General features: G+C 48.8%; 2 protein-coding genes across 3 annotated transcripts in view; both read right to left on the reverse strand.

Annotated features, from left to right (window-relative positions):
• Positions 1-12943, reverse strand: part of TAOK2 (TAO kinase 2) — a 20204-nt gene extending 7261 nt beyond the window's left edge. For both annotated transcript variants that reach the window (XM_008071665.2, XM_008071664.2), the window contains exons 1-13: positions 11963-12943; positions 8758-8924; positions 8507-8578; positions 8002-8103; positions 7471-7516; positions 7256-7352; positions 6997-7110; positions 6803-6894; positions 3634-3727; positions 3453-3534; positions 2481-2648; positions 2067-2327; positions 1710-1871 (exon numbers count right to left, since the gene is read on the reverse strand). In XM_008071665.2, coding sequence (XP_008069856.1) covers positions 1710-1871; positions 2067-2327; positions 2481-2648; positions 3453-3534; positions 3634-3727; positions 6803-6894; positions 6997-7110; positions 7256-7352; positions 7471-7516; positions 8002-8103; positions 8507-8578; positions 8758-8889 — 1422 coding nt within the window. In that variant the 5' untranslated portion in view covers positions 8890-8924; positions 11963-12943. The remainder of the gene's footprint in view (positions 1-1709; positions 1872-2066; positions 2328-2480; positions 2649-3452; positions 3535-3633; positions 3728-6802; positions 6895-6996; positions 7111-7255; positions 7353-7470; positions 7517-8001; positions 8104-8506; positions 8579-8757; positions 8925-11962) is intronic.
• Positions 12944-13573: 630 nt separating this feature from the next.
• TMEM219 (transmembrane protein 219) overlaps positions 13574-16360 on the reverse strand; it is a 13916-nt gene continuing 11129 nt past the window's right edge. The window contains exons 4-5 of the mRNA XM_021719373.1: positions 15557-15726; positions 13574-13930 (exon numbers count right to left, since the gene is read on the reverse strand). Of these exons, the coding sequence (XP_021575048.1) occupies positions 15589-15726 (138 nt within the window). The 3' untranslated portion in view covers positions 13574-13930; positions 15557-15588. The remainder of the gene's footprint in view (positions 13931-15556; positions 15727-16360) is intronic.

Consider the following 16360-nt stretch of genomic DNA (forward strand, 5'->3'; position numbering starts at 1 on the left):
GCAGCCTCGACCTGCTGGGCTCCAGCGATCCTTCCACCTCAGCCTTCCTAGTAGCCGGAATTACAGGCGCGCGCTACCACGCCCAGCTAATCATTTTTTTTCAATTGGATAATAAATATATTATCTACTTCAAAGCTTGGTGTGATCGAATAAGATAGTAAAAGGTCCTGACACAAAAGTAGGAACATTTCAGATTGGTTCAAGAGTAAATCTGACAGATCCCAGCTCCGCCACTTACTAAACATACGATCTCAAGCAAGTTAACTTCTAAAGTACCAATTTCCCTCCTCTGTTAAACGGGACAATAATAACCCCTCATAAGTGGCTGTGTAGTTAAGTTTGATGCAAATCTAACAGTATTGTGAATACTCTCCGTACCAGTTAGGTATTGCTTCCTTTCCCTTTGGCAAACATGGTGGGTCTATTATACCCCAGGTACTGAGCTCTGGGCCACAAGACACTAGAATAGCAAGTATACAAGCTGGGCTCGGTGGCTCAGTCTGTAATCCCAGCGCTTTGGGAGGCTGAGGTGAGTGGACTGCCTGAGCCCGTGTGTTCGAGACCCCCCCTGGGCAGGTGAGACCTCATCTCTACAATAAATCAAAAAAAATTAGCCGGGCGTGGTAGCGCAGGCCTGTAGTTCCAGCTACTGGAAGGTTGAGGCAGAAGGATCGCTGGAGCCCAGCAGGTCGAGGCTGCGGTGGTCGGGAGCAGCCACTGCACTCCAGTCTGGGCGACTGAGTGAGACTCCAACTCAAAAAAAAAAAAAAAGAATAGCAAGAACACTGGGCCTGGCCACCCTCATCTGAAATTTGATCCCAGGTCCCATTCTCAACTGGTTCTGTCACTGTTTCTCAAACTAGTCCAAATATCCAAGACTCTGAAAGTCACAGACCTCTGCATAGTACCACCAAGCACCACAGGATCTGAAGAGTTGTCCTAGCACAACTACCAGCCCCAAAAGCATAGGCTATTAAGAACATATTAGACATAACCAGTGGCTTCTAAGGGAATTGCTGGTACTCAAATATAGCTAAGCAGAAACATAAGCTAAAGATTTATTGAAAGTATGGACGAAAAATGTTTTACAGAAAGCCTAATTTATCCTGTGAACTGAGAAAATGATTGTCATGACTTGATTTTAGCACTTGGGTAAGCAGGCCTTCTGAGCCACCGTCGCCTTATCTCTTAAATGGGATCCTGTATTTTCCCTCCCAGGATAGCTAGAAGGATTAAACACAGGCTTGTGTATGCACCTGAGAGTCCATCACTGGCATCAGGCAGATGCTCAAACACCATTCTTGCCTTCTGGGGCACAGAATCTGGCAAATCTGTCATAATGCTGTTCAGAAACACTCCAGCACAGGGCTGGACATGTCTGTGTAGAGGGATATAAAGCACCTGATTGGCCAGAGGAGCCTGGGAAGCACCCCAGGAGATGGGTTAAGCCAGGCCACAAAAATGGAGTAAGAGTTTGCCAAGCTAGAAACACCCAGACTGGGCCATGTGACCAAGGCAGTCTGTTGGGAGGAAGGGAGGGGAGAGGGTTGAGGTGAGAAGGTATGAACCAGCAACAGAAAATGAGGGTAGCAGACTTAACCATGTGCCACAGGGAGAAAATAATTTCTGGACTTAGAAAGAGTTGAGAGCATCCAGGTGAGGTAGAAAAACACATGGCAAAGAGGCCGAGTGAGTATGGCTGCACTTACTAGGGAAGCAGTACGGATAGTGGCAAAGTGGTCCCGGTTGCGGCAGTAGGCCCGGCGGCGGGCAGAGGACGTGGTAGAGGTGGGAGCTGGGGCTGCAGGTGGCTGGAGAGGGCCTGGGGTAATCTCTGGCTGGTAGGGATCATCATACAGGTTGTCAGAACCCTAGAGGAAGAGAAGGTAGAAGGGATACCCAAGGCTCTGAGGCCATTGGGTCCAAAGGGAGTTACCTGAGGAGACTCATTTAGAAAAAAAGCAGTCATGCTGAGGAAGGGAGAGCAGAAACCCAGACAGTTCCAGAGCAGGAGAGCTCAGGCTTGGTCACTTGTGTGTCAGGCCCACGCAGGGTGAGCTGCATACCGGCAGCCGGTGAATGATGGAGCTGTGAGAGGTGACTGTGTGCTCTCCTTCCTGCATCATAGCCATCTCCCGAGCTTCAGGGCCTTCTTCCTCTTCCTCCTCTTCCTCCTCCTCCTCCTCTTCCTCCTCGTTGTCTGAGGCATCTGCTAGACTGTTGACTGAGCTGCTCTGGCTGGAGGCACTGATGGACATGCTGGGCACTGAGTGGCTACTCTCTAGGCTGGTCAGTGTCCCAGCCCGATGCATGTAGGGCTCCGCCTCCTACAAATAGGCCATAGGATATTGGTCGGGGGTGTACGCATGGAGGCAGTATAAGGAGACTGGTGGGGGTGAGAAAGGGGGACCAAGCAGCCACTAGGAGGCAAGTATAACATGGGGGATAAAGAAGGGTGGCAGGGCAAGCTGGGTGGTCACCTCTTCCTCCTCTGGGGCCTCAGTGCCAGGGCCATTGGGTGCCTCTTGGAACAGGATCTTCTTCATCTTGCGGTACTGCAGGTTGTCTAGTTCCCGCACAGCATCCTTGGTTCTCTGGATTAGGTCCATGATGACTGTGGGAGGCCGCTCCCGGAGCACAAAGCGGTGCTAGGGAAAGAGAATGCTGAGGCCGGCTGGCAACCCCTGCAACCCCCACAATCCAAAACCCTCGAATTCCCTCTGGCCTGAGGCACTCACCTGGGGCCCATGCCCACCTTGGGATGACGCTGGTCTTGTCCCAACCCCTCCTCCCACGATAATGTTCTCTACCACCCAGTCTTTACTCCCCAGACAGACTCTTGTTCTTCCAGGCATGGCTGACAAGCAATGGTCAGGAGAGCTGGATTCTAGTCCAGCTCCTCTATCAAAGTGCTGTGTGACCTTGGACATGTCATGAGGCCTCTCTGGGCCTCATAAGGCATCCCACAATTATAACACAAGTAGGTCAAACTAGATAATATAACTTCCCAACTAGGGCTCCTTAGGCCCCCATGGATCTGTGAAGGGAACGGGGCCCCTCCTACTTTTGATAACTCAAAAAACACCTAAGGGAAATCATACATTTACCCATGATAAGGCTACACAGGCTTTTGGCTTGAATTACATCAGATCAGTGTGGTAAGCCTGGTTATCGCACGCTGACCAGAAGCTCTGGCTGGCAATTATATACATCTTTGATTAATAAAAGATGGGAAAACAAATTATTACTTAATAAATTAAGGCAGTCTGATAGACAAAATCTTGTAAATCACAGAGTCCACTGGGTATTGGGGGATGGGAGTGGGAATTCATAAATGAAACTCTTGGTGGAGGAGGAATTGGGAACCACTAATTTCACTGAGGGTTTTTTTTTTTTTTTTTGGCTCTAACAAGCTACAGTTCTAGAAGAATGTTAGGCCAGTGAGTCCTCACCTTTAGAAGAACCTCAGAGGTTGGTCTGTCTTGAGGGATTTTCTGAAGACAGGAGTCAACAAAATTCCGGAAGTAATCAGACCTGGAAGTCACAGGAGAGTAGAACAGGGGTGGGGAGGGCATGAGTCAGGTAGCCTTACCCCATGGCCTAACCCCTGGGCCCAGGAATCCCAGTCCTCACCAGTGTCCTGACTGGAGCACGGGGGACTCATTCTGTGCAATGTGGTATAAGGCACTCATCGCATTCATGTTAAACAGTGGTGGTTTCCGTTCCGCTACAGAGAAAGGTCAAGGGGGAGAAGATGAGAGGTGGCAGAGGGGAGAGGAGACTGGAATGAAACTGAGACTAATTGGGTTCAAACCCCAGCTCCCTGACTTTTTTGCCACATGACCTTAAGCAATTCCCATAATCCTGTTGAGTCTCAATTCATTCCCTCCTCTGTAAAATACAACGCCCATCCTCTCTGCTGCACATGGTAGAATAAGGATTTTAAAAAACAGCACATGCAGAAGCATCAAAGAAGGAAGCACATTCAGTTATCAGCCCAACTAGTATTTATTAGGTGCCAAAGGAGAACAAATAACTTGGTATAATGGGTAAGATAAAGAAAAACAAGAATCAGGCCATGCCCTCAAGGAACAGTCTAAAAGAGAAGATTAAACAGGACTGAAAAAGTACAAGTTCAAAGTGTTAACTGGTGCAAAAGGGAGACAGGTAAATGACTGGGAAGCTGAGTGTGTGCAGTGGGCCTTCAAGTGCTAGTTTATTTGCAGAGAACTCAGGGAAGGCTTTTTTGAAAAGGGATATTGTAGCTAGGTCTTAGATTAGAAGCTGTAAGTCAAGAACCCCTGTGGCCCAGACAAATGTCTTGAGTTATGTTTCTGACTGAATAGTGATATATATATATATTTTTGGTTTTTTGGGTTGTTTTTTTTTTTTTAGGTGAGGTCTCACTCTGTCGCCCAGACTGGAGTGCAGTGGCATGCTCCCGGCCACCGCAGCCTTGACCTGCTGGGCTCCGGCGATCCTTCCACCTCAGCCTTCCAAGTAGCTGGAACTACGCTTGCACTACCATGCCCAGCTAATTTTTTGATTTATTGTAGAGATGAGGTCTCACCAAGTTGCCCAGGCAGGTCTCGAACCTGTGGGTTCAGGCAATCCACTCGCCTTGGCCTCCCAAAGTGCTGGGACTACAGACTGAGCCATCGACTCAGGCTTATTTTTTTTTTTAGTTGGGGTCTCACGCTGTTGCCCAGGCTGGTGTGCAGTAACATGATCACAGCTCACTGCAGCCTCAACCTCCTGGGCTCAGGCAATCCTTCCACCTCAGCCTCCCAAATAGCTGGAACTACAGGTGTGCATCACTACACCCAGCTAATTTTTAAAAAAATTTTTTGAAGAGGCGAGGTCTTGTGATATTGCCTAGGTTGGCCTTGAGCTTCTGGGATCAAGCAATCCTCCTGCTTTGGGCTCCCAGAAGGCTGGAATTACAAGTGTGAACTACCATGCCTGGCCTCTACATGGTGATTTTCAAAAATTAAGTGGCAACAATAACAAACTAAGTTTCCAGTTTCTCTTAAAAAATTAGATCTGGTGAAATAGAGTTTACATTCCTGCATAGCAATGGGCTGGAGCTAAGCAATGGGCTGGAGCTAAGCAATAGCTGTCCCCCTTTATAGGGAAACAGCAAACTCTGGTCTGTCACAGCCTCCTCTAAATTATTTCTCTGATACTGATTCTGAGTATAAACTGCTATTTAAAATCCACAACTCTACCAAAAATTAGAAATAAAATAGAAAGATTTAGCTTTTTCTTATACTTGGCCTGTCTCATACATTTTCATCACCTGTCTGACCCTGGCCTCACGTGGTAAATGCAGATGTGGAGATGAGAAAGGGCATGTCCAAATCTCTGACCTCAGGCAGATGACAGGATATAAACCAAGACAAGGAAGTGGAAAAGTTCATGATGCACTCAAGGGGTGAAGCCCATAAAGGAGAGAGTCAGCTTTTAGGAAGCAAAGCCCTTAGCTTGGTATAAGGAAAGATGGGGATGGCTTCAGTCCTGAAGGCAACAGGGAACTGCTGATGACTCTGAGTTGGGAATGAAACAACAGCACCAAGCTTAGGCATATTTCTCTGGCACTAGTACTTAAGACAGACTAGAAAGGAGAAGAGACTGGCAGTAGGAAAGATTACTGCAGGAGATTGCTAATAAGAGTAACACCTGAGAAAAGGAAAAGAAAAAAGGCAACAGAAATGTATTCAGGGAAAAAAAAAGTAATTAACACCATCTCTCTTACTGGCATTGTATTGGAGGCCTTACAAACATTAACTCATTAAATAGTTGTTCAACAGTGCAGGCTGGCAGAGGTAAGAAAACTGATGTGGCTTCAGAACTGATGGACTCGTTCAAGCCTAACTCTCTGACTCTATCACTCATTACTTTTTGCATTACACACTATGTTCCAAACAAGTGAAGCTAGTCTCAGTTCCCCACACTTGCTTTTATCTCTAGGCTTCTGCGCATGCTGTTCTCTCCATATGGCATGCTTTCCCCTATAGTCTTCAAATACCTATTATTTATCCTGTGATTCTGTTTAAACATCTCTGATCCCAGGAGGGCTTTCTCAGCTCCTAAACTTGGTCAAGTCCACTGTTTTTTGTTTGCACTTCTGTAACTTCTCCATTCCGCTTACATCACACGGAGATAAAACACGCCTGGTTTCCCCAACTCAAATGTAAGTTCCATGAGGACAGGATTCGCATTCACCACAGAACCAAGTACACTGCATGGCACAGTGGCCACTCAAAAATGTTTAGAACTAGGAGAGTGGGTAGAAAAAGATGAATGCAGCCCAGGATCGGTAGCTCATGCCTATAATCCCAGCACTTTGGGAGGCCAAGGTGAGAGGATGGCCTGAGCCCTTGGGTTTGAGATCAGCCTGGGCAACTTGGTGAGACCGCATCTCTACAATAAATAAAAAAATTAGCCAGACATGGTGGTGCATGCCTGTAGTTCCAGCTACTTGTAAGGCTGGGGCAGAAGGATTGCCTAAGCCCAGCAGGTCGAGGCTGTGGCGTGCCACTGCCCTCCAGCCTGGATGACAGAGTAAGACTATAACTCAAAAAAAAAAAAAAAAAAAAAACAAAACTCCAAAAAAAAAAACTCCAAAAAAAAAGATGAATGCTGCAAAATTTTTTAGGCCTAAGAGCTGACAAGATTTGACAGCTACATATATTGAGGCCTGGGATCCCATCGGTCTCCTAGAAGGATGGAATAGTATGGGAAGAGTAACAGAAAAGAGTAAAGAAAGAGGGTGAGAAAGGAGAGAGGAGGACATCCTTACCCAGCTCGATGCAGGTTATCCCCAAGGACCAGACATCCACTTTGCCATCATACTGCCCCTCATCCATTGCCAGGATCACCTCGGGTGCCATCCTAAGAGAATGGTCAGGAAAGAGAGACTAATCACCTGCCCAGTCCCTGTAACTCCTACTCCCAAAATCTTGGGAGCTCTCTCCACTCACCACCGTCACTCACCAGTAAGGGGTGCCCACGAAGGAGTTGGCGGGTGCCATGATGGATGCAGAGCCAAAGTCCCCCAGTTTCACCAACCCTGGCTCTGACAGCAAGATGTTTCCAGCCTTCACATCCCTGCCACAGGCAAAGTACAAGGATAAGGCACAGTTCAGGGAGAGTAGACAAGGGCTGCACAGTTTCCAAGATGACACAGCCCACCTAAATGAAAAATGGTATACAGAGAATACCCCTCTTCAGCCATCATTGGTGCTGTTGTTACCTATGGATCATGTTGTGGGAGTGCAGATATGCCAGGCCCTGAAGCGCCCCATGGGTCACAGCTGCAATCTCTACCTCCTGAAGGGGCTTCTTATGCACTGGGGAGTGAGGGAAAAACATCAACTGAGAGATCCCAATGGTGGAACTGGAATAAAATCCTCGTAACCCTCCCCCTATAGCTTCTTTCTCCTACTTACTGGCCAACAAAGCACTCACCTTCTAGAAGGTCAGAAGCTGAGCCCAGGCAATACTCCATCACCAGCTAAAGAAAGTAAAAGGGTCAGAGAGCAACAGATTCTGGTTACCCCTGGCCCAGATCCCTTGGGCAGTGACTCAGGACAGTTTTCCCGCCTATCCTCCACTCAGGCAATGCCCCAGGGTAATGACAAGGAGGAAAGAAACTTAAGACAATGAGAGAGTAGTGGGAGAGTTCCCAGAGCCTGTCAAGACCTCCCCTAGAAAGAGCCCAAGACACTCGCCACCACTCCCATCTGAATCCCTTCAAAGACCCATTAAGTCTCCACCTCCTCCAGCCCACGTGCTTTTTTCCATCTGTTAACAGTCTATGTCACTTTTTGAGCTAGCGTCTTGCTGTTCATGGGTTTGTCTGAGGACTAAAGTGATCAGGAGAGACTTTCTCTTTCCCAAGATCCCACAATGGCACCCTGAAGAGATCCTAACTAAGAAACTGATAAGGACAGACCTGAGTAGAGGTAAAGATTAAGCCAGAGTTGGGGGCCAGCTTACCCAAGCTGTGTGCTCCCTCAGGTAACAGCCCCGGTACTGAATGGTATTGGGATGCCGGAGCTTCTGTAAGAACCGCACCTCCTTGATGATGTCCTGCCACTTCTAGAAGGTCAGGGAAGGAGCAGTTACATAATTTGTATCTTTTTATTGGAGACAGGGTCTTGCTCTGTCACCCAGGCTAGAGTGCAGTGGCATAATCATAGCACTGCAGCCTCAACCTCCTGGGCTCAAGCAATACTCTGACCTCAGCCTTCCAAGTAGCTGGGACTAGAGGTGCACACCACCACACCCAGCTAATTTATTTATTGTATTTTTTATTTTTCTGTAGAGATAAGGTATTGCTATATTGCCCAGGCTGGTCTTGAACTCCTAGTCAAGCCATCCTCCCACCTTGGCCTTCCAGAGTGCTAGGATTCAGGCATGAGCCACTGCACCTGGCCCCCAGTCTGCACCTTGAAACTGGAGTCTCCTGCCTCCCAGTCTGATCTTACTGAGCATGACCCACCTCATTCGATTGCTTCCCACTGTAGGACATCTTCTTGATGGCCACCACCTCGCTATTCCGGACATCCCGGGCCTACAGAACCAGACCAGAAGGTGGTAAAGGTCCCAGATGAGAGCCAGGCACAGGATGATTTGTTGGCCCAACAGGAGAGAGTAGGACTGGCTAGTGTGGTAGTGGAGAAGGGATATTTGGAAGTCCACAGGGTAAATAGAGTCTCCACCACTACTTCACCCTCCCAAGACCCGACTCACGAAGTACACGGCTCCAAAGCTGCCATGGCCAATTTCCCGAAGGTCAGAGAAGAGTTTTTCAGGGTCATCCTTGAAGAAGAGTTCAGCCACATCAGGGTCCTTCAGGCTCCCGGCCCGGCCCCCAGCTGGCATGGTGGCCCCCGGGGGCCCTGAGAGTGGGGCCTGGCCTAGGGAATGGAGATGGGACCCTTAGAGCAAGGATGGGGCCCCAAGAGAGAAGAAGGGGCCCCTCAAATTTCTGCCTTCTCCTCCCCTCATTCCCTGATGTGGGGGAGGCACTGCTGAGGAAGGGCAGGGGGAGATTAGGAACAACATCAAAGCTCCAAAAAAATGAAGTTGCCCTGGCAACCAGATCACGGGGCTGGGTCCCTGGAGTCCCTAAAACTGCTAGGAAAATTCTGGGAAGCTAAGCATCCTTACCACCTCCCTCAGCCCTCAACAAGTTTCCATTTCCCTATAATCCCTATTTCTTCCTTCAAGGATAAAATATTTTGCCTTCCAATCAGCACTCCAGATCCCCAAGTGTCCTGTCCCACAAGCCCAACAGGCACCTTCCCGTTCCCCTTGGCGCTGAGCCCCCCCCATCTTCTCACACCCTGGAAGAGAACAGGAAATGGCCAGGCCGGAGGCAGTGGAAATCCGGCCATTGTTAGAAGTGAGTACTGGCCCAGAGGGGCCAGCAGACTCACTCTCAAAAAGGGATTAAGGACACTGGCAGGGAGGAGATCTAGAATGGGAAGGACAGGAATACAAATGGCATCAGGTTTTGAGGGCCTCTCTATGGTCTAGACTGCCTTACTTGTCCAGTCCAATTGCCTAATATCACACACAGGTACAAGACATTTGAACTGAACAAATATCATTTACTGAGCATGTATATAAGCACCTTCCATGCATCTCTCTTTCAATCCCTCACCGCAACCTTATGGGAAAAGTATTATGATTACCCCTATTTTACATGTGAAGAAACAGGCTCAGAAAGGTTAAGTGACTTGTCCCAAGCTGGTTCTCCACTGCTGATTTCAGAACAGCCCTATGAAACATGCCAGGCAGGATCACAATCACATTCCCCAGATGAGGCCACTGAGGCACAGAGAGGAAAAAGGACTTCTCCAAGGTCTGAGAACAAGACCTCCTCCTCTCCAGTCAAGTCTTCATGTCCATTACTCTCCCAGCTGTCAGCTTTCTCTCTTGCAGGAAGCCTCCCCTGACCACTCCAGTCCTTGGGGAGAGCTCCTAGAGCACTCAGCCAAATACCCAGAAAAAGTTCCTGCAGGATATCAGAATCAGGGCCCTCGAGAGGATCCCAGGACAGGCTCCTGCCTCAACACTAGTCAGAATTTAGGCACAAAGCAGCCTTCAGCAGAGCTGGACTCCCAGGGCACAGTTCTAGCTACTTAAAAGCACCTAACAACTTTAGCATGTAATTATATTCCGTAATGCATTGTTTCCTGTTGTGTTGTTAATTTTGTCTCCTCAGCCCAACTGGAAGCTAGAGGGCAAGGAGGGAGCCTAACTCTCCAGTGGGCCCCTAGGGTGCAGAGGGCTCAGAATAGCCTAGGAGATTGATAGATTGCTCTCAAGTCAGCCCTCAGCAGCCAAAGCTGCTCAAAGCAGGCCCTTTCTCCCTTCTGCCAGCAACAGTGCCAAGCACCCCTCACCCGCACCACACACTCCCACACAAAGGCAAGTGCTCACAACTTGCCAAAGGAATCTGCTTGACCTCTTTACCAGCATCAGGCCCAAGAATGCCAACCCAGGACCCCAAGCCCCATGGAAGGGGTGCCAGCCATTGGCAAAAAACATCATACAGGTCCCTTTCTTCACAATAATAACAAACAGTTGATTAATTACCAAAATCTGTGCTAAATTGTAACCACCTTCTACAAGGGACAATGATATCTCCATTCTTCTGATGAGGAAACCCAAATCTATCTGTCCTTAAACTAACACTACCAGTACATCCCATGTGCAACATACAGCAACAAGGCTTTGAATGAATTCCTTACACTTCATCATCTTCTCTTTGGTAAAACGGATTACAGCATGGGGCTGTGGTAAGATTTTAATGAGATCTCATACTCAGGAACACTATGCAGACACTCAGCATATGGATTTTTCCTTCCCTGCCTCCAGGGTTCCCACAAGACTTTAATCCTTTGGGGATCATCCTGCCCCAACAGGATGGTTTTAACTGTTAAAAGATGCCACTATGGCTATCATTTGTCAGAAGAGCCCTCTCAGGAACCAAGGCCAAAGCCTGGGGTCAGGGTAAAGATGAAGGTCATAGTAGGTAGGAAAATCCATGAGGCAGAGGCAGAGGCAGGAGCCAGAACCTTCCATCAGGAAAAGATCTAAGTACAGCCCTCCTGGAAAGAAAACTCATTTCACCCCACTCTTAAACCTCATTCCAACTCATTCTTCTTTGTATCCCTGGCCAAGCCCAGGCTCTGAGAAAAGAGATGATGAGAAACAGGTAAGGGTCAGGGAAAGATCTGACTGGGACTTGGGTTCAAATTCTGATTCTACCACTGTGTGACCTTGGGCAACCTCTTTGGGTCTCAATGTTCTCAACTGTAAAATGGGAAGACGCTAATATAAGGGGCAAATGGAGGGGATGTCACATGGAAGAATGGATGTAAAAGCACTTTTTAAAAAGGTCGTCTGACAAATGTAGGAGACTATACCATCACACCAAGAGGTTGAAAGGTAACTGTAGCTGGGGGAAAATACTGCCAGGCACCCTCAAACTCAAACTCACACACACACACTTCCTTGAGAGGCCAAGAAATCCAACCCCACCAGGCCTGAAAAGCAGACAAGCAGACCCACCATGGGGAGAAGAGGCATGGGAATCAACACCTCAGAGCAGTCAGAACAAGGAGTATAATCACGGAGGAGAGGTGGCTGTGGGGGGCAAAGTGAACAGGGAGAAGACCAAACCCATCTGATTAGCTCAAGCACCCTAGGGTGTGACCCTCGGTGACATCAGAAACCCTGTCACCTGAGATCCCCCGTCAACCAGACACAATGAAGGGAAGAGGAAGGGGAAGAGGGTGGCAACAGAAGGCAAAGCTAGCCAGAGGCTGACCAGCTGGGCTTCCCCTGAGGAGAGGGCCTAATCAGGTCCAGCTTCTCAGAAAGGGGCACCCTTTCTTCTCAGTGCTAGACACAGGGACCCGCGACCCTGCACCCCATGTCTCACCTGGTAGGGGTCACTATGATGCCCCAGCGCCTCCGCTTCCGCCTGGGGTCCTCCAGCGGCTCTGCCAAGCAGGGAGAGGGGCAAGGAGACCTTTCCCCTTGCCACCTCTTCCTCAGCTTTCGCCCTTCCTGAGGGGCGGGCCCGGGAAGCCTCCACTGGAGGGGAGGGGGTGACAGCCTAATCTGACCTCGCGGTCCAGTCCTCCCCCTCTTCGAGGGCGACAGTTGCTGAACCCCGAATATCTCAACGGAGGGAAAAATGAATCCAATATTTGAAGGCCTGGGGGATGAACCCCGGATACTGGTGCACGCAGGGGCCTGAACCCCAGATATTTGAAATCCTAAGAAACACAGACCCAGGTTTAAAGAGGTTGGGACCCGAGTCCCAGATATCTGGAATATGAGGACTGATACCTGGGTATTTGAGAAGGGAGGGGCAAAGCCCGGAAATTTGGGACCCAGGGGGCCTGAGCCCCAGGTCTTCGGCCACCGACAGGGGGCCCACCGCGAGGACGTCCGGCCGCACGGCCCCTCTCACGCCGGGGTCCAAAGGTGACAGCCCCCACTCCCGCCCCGACCTCCTCCCTCTCCCCTTCTCTTTTCCGAGAATAGCTGAAAGATTGTAGCTAAGGAGCTGCTGACGGTCCCCGCGCCCTCTCTCCCTCTCCTCTTCGTTTCAGCCTCTCTCCGCACCACAGCCCCAACCTCGTCCCGGTCTCCCTCTCCCTCTCCCTCTTCCTCCCAATTCCAAGATGGAGACCGGGCGGGAGCGCGCAGGCGCGGTAGGGACGCCGGACCAAAGGGGGCGGGGCCCCAAAGGAAACAGCCCCGCCCTCTCTCCCTACTGCCGCGGCCCGGTAGACTAGCAGTCTCCGAGCCTGACCGAGTGCGCGCGCGCCCCGCCACGCGGACTCTGCGTGGGAGGAGGCGGCGAGAAGGGCTAGGCTACAGGGGGTGGAGCCCCGCGTGCGATCCGACGACTGGCGGTGGAAAGAGCTGCGGCGCATGCGCCCGCATCGCTTTCGCTCGGAGCCAGAGTTTGTTGCTAGGGGAAGCTCTGAGGAGGTGCGGTGGAAGGAAAGCAGCCGCGATCTGCGTGATCTGCGCCTGCGTGCAGGATAGAAGTTGGGAGGGGTAAGGGAAAGCTGCTGCCGGGCACGGAAAAGGCGGGAAAGTGGACTGTTCTAAGGTTGATAACCATCCAGCTTGGACGCGGGCTCCCAAGTGTGAGGAGTCGTTGCCCATCAATGTTGGGAAAACTCAACTGGTCAAATCCCTTCAGGAAACTGAGGCCCTGAGCAGTTGTGTGCCTCGCCTAAGGTCACAGTACATTTATATCAAAGCATTTACGTGCCCTGATGCTACCTGCCAGTGTGCTGAAATTATCTAATTTTATTTCATAGAAGAAAACAAGGCATAAAGTGGCAGAGCTGGGATCAAAACCAGGTTTTTCAAAGCCGTCAACCTTGCAAAGAGCTGAAGTAACCAATGTCCTATGCCAATCTGTATCCCAAATGAGAGACTCAACAAGGAAAAGTTCCCCAAACCTCCCAAGCCAGTCTACCCTAAAATTCCCATCTCAATCGAATCCCAAATAAACACCTTATGCAACTCTGGGCAAAAAAACCTTTTATTTCCCCCCATATTCCAGGTCTTCACTTTTGTAATATCTCTTCAAACTCAGTACCAAGGACCAAGACGTTGATTCACACCCAGACAGAAAGAAAATAAAAAACAGTACCGATCAGAAAGGTGTTAGGGGACGCTCTGGGATGGGTGCAGAGGCTGAGGAGAGAGCAAAGGGAGTGACAGCAGAAGGCAGATTCAGGTGCTTAATCTCAACGGGGTAGCCTTAGGATTCCAGGATCTGCTCAGGGCCAGGAAGCCTTCTTTCCCCAGTTGGAGGCTGAGAGAGTCCATCATTTCCTGTCCCAAGCTTGGAGTGGTCAGTTTGAGTGGTCAGGCCTAGCTGGAAGCAAAATAAACAAAGTTGATCTTGAGCTTCCAGTTCCTCTGGCCTGAGCAGTTCCCTGGGTCTGGACTGTTTCCACTTCTCCCATAGTAACTTCCTAGGGCACAGCAGCCAGCAGAAGCTGAGAACAGGGTAAGAGCTGGATACATAACACATGGCTCTCAAATTACATGAGGCCCACCTTACACATGAAGATTTTTTGCAGAAATATTTTCTCCCTTAATAAGCTGACATGTGAACTAGTTAGCCAAAATACTACCCACCCACTGCTACCTTTGTAAAGCTGATCCTCTCCAAAGATCTTAACTGAATCAGCTTTTTCTAAATGTAATAATGACTAAATGGAAAACAGAAGGTACATGTAAAGTTCTCAGGCACATACTATGTGCCCAGTTAATGGACTCTAATTTTCAAAGGAATTAGATTCTTTGCTGTTCAAGTTGAATTTTACGAAAGTTGTATCATAAAACTGGGTATCAGAATTTCAAGACAGACCAGGAGCAGTGGCTCATGCCTGTAATCCCAGCACTTTGGGAGGGGAAGGTGGGAGGACTGCTTGAGGGCAGGAGTTCAAGACCAGCCTGGGCAATATAGTGAGACCCCCATCTCTACAAAAAAATTTTTTAAGTAGCTGGGTGTGATAGCACAAGCTTGTAGTAGTAGCTACTTGGAAGGCTGAAGGTGGGAGGATTGCTTGAGTCCAGGAGTTTGAGACTGCAGTGAGCTATGATTGCGCCTGGGTCCTAAGCAAGACCCTGTCTCAAATTAAAAAGAATTTCAGGCAGAAAGAAGACAAACATAATTCATCAGGACATCAAGACAGTCACATGCTGGGCGTGGTAGCTCACACCTGTAATCTCAGCACTTTGGGAGGTGAAGGCGAGAGGACTGCATGAATCCAGGGGTTCAAGACCAGCCTGGGCAACTTGGTGAGAACTCATCTCTACAATAAATAAATAAATAAATTAGCCAGGTATAGTGGCACACGCCTGTGGTTCCAGCTACTTAGAAGGCTGAGGTGGAAGGATCACCTAAGCCCAGCAAGTCAAGGCTGCAGTGGCCATGAGCATGCCACTGCACTCCAGCCTGGGCGACACAGTGAGACTCCTACTCAAAAGTAAAATAAAATAAAATAAAAAAGACAGTCACAAAGAATATGCATGCTCTATTTTAAGTTCAAAAATAAGTAAAACCAAACTGTATTATTTAGGAATGCAAACTAGGTGATAAACTATAAAGCAGGATAGTAGTTACTTCTAGGGAGACGGAGGGCACTGTCAGAAAGAAAGGGACCAAGAGTAGGGGGCTCCTGGGTTGCTGGTAATTCTACTTATTCCCTGAATGGTATTTACAAGTATCCACTTTATAATAATTTGCCAAGCTGTACTTTTTTTAATGAGTGTTACATATTTAATAATAAAAAGTAAAAATAACAAATATATCGAATGCTGATAGTGTAAATTATTCTCAGTCCCTAAAGGGAAAGCTGTAGTTGAAGAGGGTTCTCAGGGACTCAGAAGAAGCAATATTTGAGGGTAGATTCCAAGGATCTGCTCTACCCCAGTTACAACTGCCGCCCCCACCTTTCCCCTGATCCCCCAGGAATGGAGCAAAGAACCTCACCTGAGAACAAGTCGGGAACTAGGTCAGTGCCCTCAGAGCCGGGTTCTAGACCAGTGGGACTCCCGGCGCGGGTGGAAGCACACAGCAGTGACACAGCAGAGAAGGCCACAGAAGAAAAGCAGGAAGAAGCCCAGGACCAGCAGCCTGGAGCCACACAGAGCCAGCTCCTCCTAGGAGTGGGCACAGGAAGGGAAGGAGATATGTTGGAGACAGGGGGTGCGGAGAATCTTCCTTTGCAAAGACATCTTAGCCCCAGTCTAAGGACTATAGAAAGAAGTCTTCATGAGGGAGAGAACTCTCCATGTCTAGGGAGCAACTAAAGGGAACATGTTATTTTTATATAAGTAACATCTGTTTTGATAGTTTAAAAACTGCTTTCTTGGCCAGATATAGTGGCTCATGCCTGTAATCCCAGCACTTTGGGAAGCCAAGGGGAGAGGATTACCTGAGGCCAGGGGTTCAAGACCAGCCTGGACAACTTGGCAAGACCTCGTCTCTACAACAAATCAAAAAATTAACCGGGTGTGGTGGCACATGCCTGTAGTTCCAGCTACTTGCAAGGCTTAGGTGGAAGAATCACTTGAGCCCAGCAGGTTGAGGCTGCGGTAGCCATGAGTATGCCACTGCACTCCAGCCTAGGTGACAGAGTGAGACTCCAGCAATACCAAAAAAAGCCAAAAACAAACAACTGCTTTCTTGCCCAACCATCAGCCTGAACCCTCAAATGACTCTATGGGATAGGAAAGTTCACTATTAACCATATATATATATATATATATATTTTTTTTTTTTTTTTTTTTTTTG

The sequence above is a fragment of the Carlito syrichta genome, unplaced genomic scaffold (assembly GCF_000164805.1).
Source record: "Carlito syrichta isolate Samal-C Ts95f unplaced genomic scaffold, Tarsius_syrichta-2.0.1 Scaffold314605, whole genome shotgun sequence".
Classification (NCBI taxonomy): domain Eukaryota; kingdom Metazoa; phylum Chordata; class Mammalia; order Primates; family Tarsiidae; genus Carlito; species Carlito syrichta.